The 3210-nt window shown below is 44.8% G+C and overlaps 1 protein-coding gene across 1 annotated transcript; it reads left to right on the forward strand.

Moving 5' to 3' along the window:
* Nucleotides 1–456: 456 nt before the first annotated feature.
* On the forward strand, nucleotides 457–2419 carry LOC147641047 (peroxidase A2-like). The gene is made up of 4 exons (XM_086809621.1): nucleotides 457–852; nucleotides 957–1148; nucleotides 1467–1632; nucleotides 1837–2419. Exons 1-4 carry the CDS (start codon nucleotides 571–573, stop codon nucleotides 2253–2255), a joined length of 1059 nt encoding a protein of 352 aa, XP_086665747.1. The 5' UTR covers nucleotides 457–570; the 3' UTR covers nucleotides 2256–2419.
* The last annotated feature ends 791 nt before the right edge of the window (nucleotides 2420–3210 follow it).

Raw genomic sequence — 3210 nt, forward strand, 5'->3', positions numbered from 1 at the left:
CATCACTTCACGGCTGGTCATAATTGAAGGAACGCGGCCTCAAACTTAGGATGGATCAGAAGTTTGGCAGTTCAGCTGGGCATAATCAAAGGAACGTCTCAAACGCTTATGAAACTGGAGCCGTCGACAAAAGCCAGGCTCATTGCAAACTAGAAGTAAAAGCCATCAGGCTAGGTCAAGCAAGGGCCATCCCTGTCATTGATCAGTTAGTTCCGACAGGCTTTTTTCGATAGCCACGTAGTGTGGTGTGTGGGCAAAATATACACTTTTGGTAGGAACGTCTCAAACCTCAAGGCTTTGATACTAGTAGGCCGGGAGAGTCAGTGGGGTCCCTAAATTGTGCATGGTCCGTTTTGACCAGGTCTGATCTCTGCAACCTGCGTCTGCGTCTATGTAGGCGTCTTATATGTATAGGAGCACAGGTGCGCAGCACTGTGTATCCATCTAGCACGCGTCGACAACAAGCAGCGACTGATTAATTACATTGCAACAAGTGAGATCTCTGATCATTGAGCAAGCTCTCTGATCCAATTACTGCAAAGACAGAAACATCGTTAAAGGCCCTTAATTATGGCTGCACCTTCGTCGACGACGAGCCTTATGAGCTCTATGACATTCGGCCAGCTAGCAGCTGGCCTCCTAGTGGTACTGGTACTGATGATGAGCTCCGGTACTTCGACATGTAGGGCTCGCACTAGTACAAATGATGCCGAGCTTCTCAGCGATTTCTACAGTACGTCATGCCCCTCGGCTTTGTCCATCGTGCGGAGCGTGGTGAAGAAGGCGGTGCAGAAGGAGCGCCGAATGGCGGCTTCGTTGCTGCGCCTGCATTTCCACGATTGCTTTGTGAACGTAAGTGAAGAAAATATCTTTCTAAACAACGAATAAGAATCATATTAGAGGAGCGAGATAGTGACGCCTAATTAGGGTCGTTCACGCGTGCGTGTTTAATGCAGGGTTGCGACGGGTCGGTACTGCTGGACGACACGGCGTCATTCACAGGGGAGAAGGGCGCAGTACCGAATGCCAACTCGCTGCGGGGGTTTGATGTGGTGGACGATGTGAAGAGCGCACTAGAGGAGGCATGCCCGGGGGTGGTGTCCTGCGCGGACATTCTTGCTATAGCAGCTAGAGACGCGGTGTGGCTGGTATATTTTTATCTGTTGCCCTCTAATTCATTATGAATCTCGTCATTTACGATGCTGGATCTAGTTCGCTACCTCCGCATGTTGCTCGCTGTAATTCACCGTTTTCTGAGCCTACGATCGAGGCTAATTACGAGCATGCCGAACGTTTCATATTATTAATTAATTATGTGGGCTTATATAATTGCCGGATCTAGTTCGCTACCTCCGCATGTTGCTCGCTGTAATTCACCATTTTCTAAGCCTACGATCGAGGCTAATTACGAGCATGCCGAACGTTTCATATTATTAATTAATTATGTGGGCTTATATAATTTGCAGGCTGAGGGTCCCTTTTGGACCGTACTCTTGGGTAGGAGGGACAGCACAACCGCCAACGCTACAGAACCTGACATCGCACTTCCAGCGCCCACAGATCTACTGGATCGAATCGTGGCCAAGTTCAACGCGGTTGGCCTGAACGAGCTGGACGTGGCTACGCTCTCAGGTTGTATATATATATATCTATATAATCAATATAGCATGGCTCCCAGTCAATCTAGTAATCACGATTTGTATTAGTTATGGCACGACTCCACTGATCTCACATTGTGTATATATAACCAATCTGGCTCCTAGATCTACTAATCGCTATTTGGACTAATTCCAGAGTACTAATTATAATTCAGCTTGTGCTTGTTGGCAACACCAGGTGCCCACACCATCGGGCGCGGGAGGTGCGCCGCCGTGAGCCCCCGCCTCTACAATTTTAGCGGCACAGGCCAGCCCGACCCCACCATTCAGCCCGCCTACCTCAAGACACTCGAGACTGCCTGCCCAGTGGGCGGTAACTCCAGCGTTGTTGTGGCGTTGGACCCCATCACCAAGGACCAGTTCGATAACAAATATTACAAGGACCTGCAAGCAAGCAAGGGCCTCTTCTCGTCCGACCAGGAGCTCCTCTCCACTCCCGGAGCGAGCACCATTTCTTATGTCAATACCTTCGCCGGCAACCAGAAGGCCTTCTTCTCCAACTTCGCCAGTTCCATGGTGAAGATGGGTAACATCAGCCCCCTCACTGGCAGCAATGGCCAGATCAGGACTAACTGCCGCCTCGTGAACTCCAGCTGACTCCCCCCTAGCCCAATACTTTTTCGTTCTTCTTTCATCCAAGAATACGAATTCGCATAAAATCAGATGGACCATTCTATATGTAATAAATTCTATTCTGTAATAAATTCTAGTGTCCCATACCACCATAAATTCTCACACATAAATCTAGAGATAAGATAAGTATGCATCTAAATCCTTCACTGAAGATGAATCTTTGTATCCCATTCCACAAGACTAATAAGTAGTTAAAAATTCATAAAATATAGTTCAAGATGGAAGGGCCACCGCCTCCAAGAATTTCTACTTTTGATGCATAAAAACTCTCCTTGAAATTTACAAAATGTCTTAAATAAAATTTATCATAAAAATAATCAAATAAAATAAATATGTTACCGTAGGAGTTGGAATACTCATCTTAATAAGGGTAATCTTCATCATCATCATGGATCATGTTTATTACAAGTGTAACATACTTTGGCTTTCATGGACAATTCGATGTGATATGTCCAATATCATTGCACTTATAACACTTCTTTTAATCATCTTTAGTATCTTGAAATTGAGAATCATCAACCTTGCTATCAATACTTGTGATATTGCCATAGAAGGGTTATCAAATGATTTTCGAAAGGTTTTAGGCTTCAAGAACTTTAGTGTCGAGGTTCCGTGTGTCATAACTTCCTTGGGAGAGACATTTTTCTTTTCACAATTCAAGGGTAAGAAAATAGCTGAGCTTAGAGAAACATGTTCACTTCTGATCGAATGATGTGTTTTGAATCTGCTATAAACTTCCTTCTTTGATCCTTGGCTATAACTTTCTGAATTATCTGTATTTGTAACAATGTTTGCTAAAATCTATGCACATAAGCAGATATATTCTCTTTCTCAAGTTGTCTGAAGATACACCAGCGTTATCTAGGCCTAGCTTTGTATTGTGAGAGTAAGAAATCTTTGTTCATATGTTTCTGAAATC

The sequence above is a fragment of the Cibotium barometz genome, chromosome 2 (genome assembly GCF_041138505.1).
Source record: "Cibotium barometz isolate CiBa-2024 chromosome 2, ASM4113850v1, whole genome shotgun sequence".
In the NCBI taxonomy this organism is placed as follows: Eukaryota; Viridiplantae; Streptophyta; class Polypodiopsida; order Cyatheales; family Cibotiaceae; genus Cibotium; species Cibotium barometz.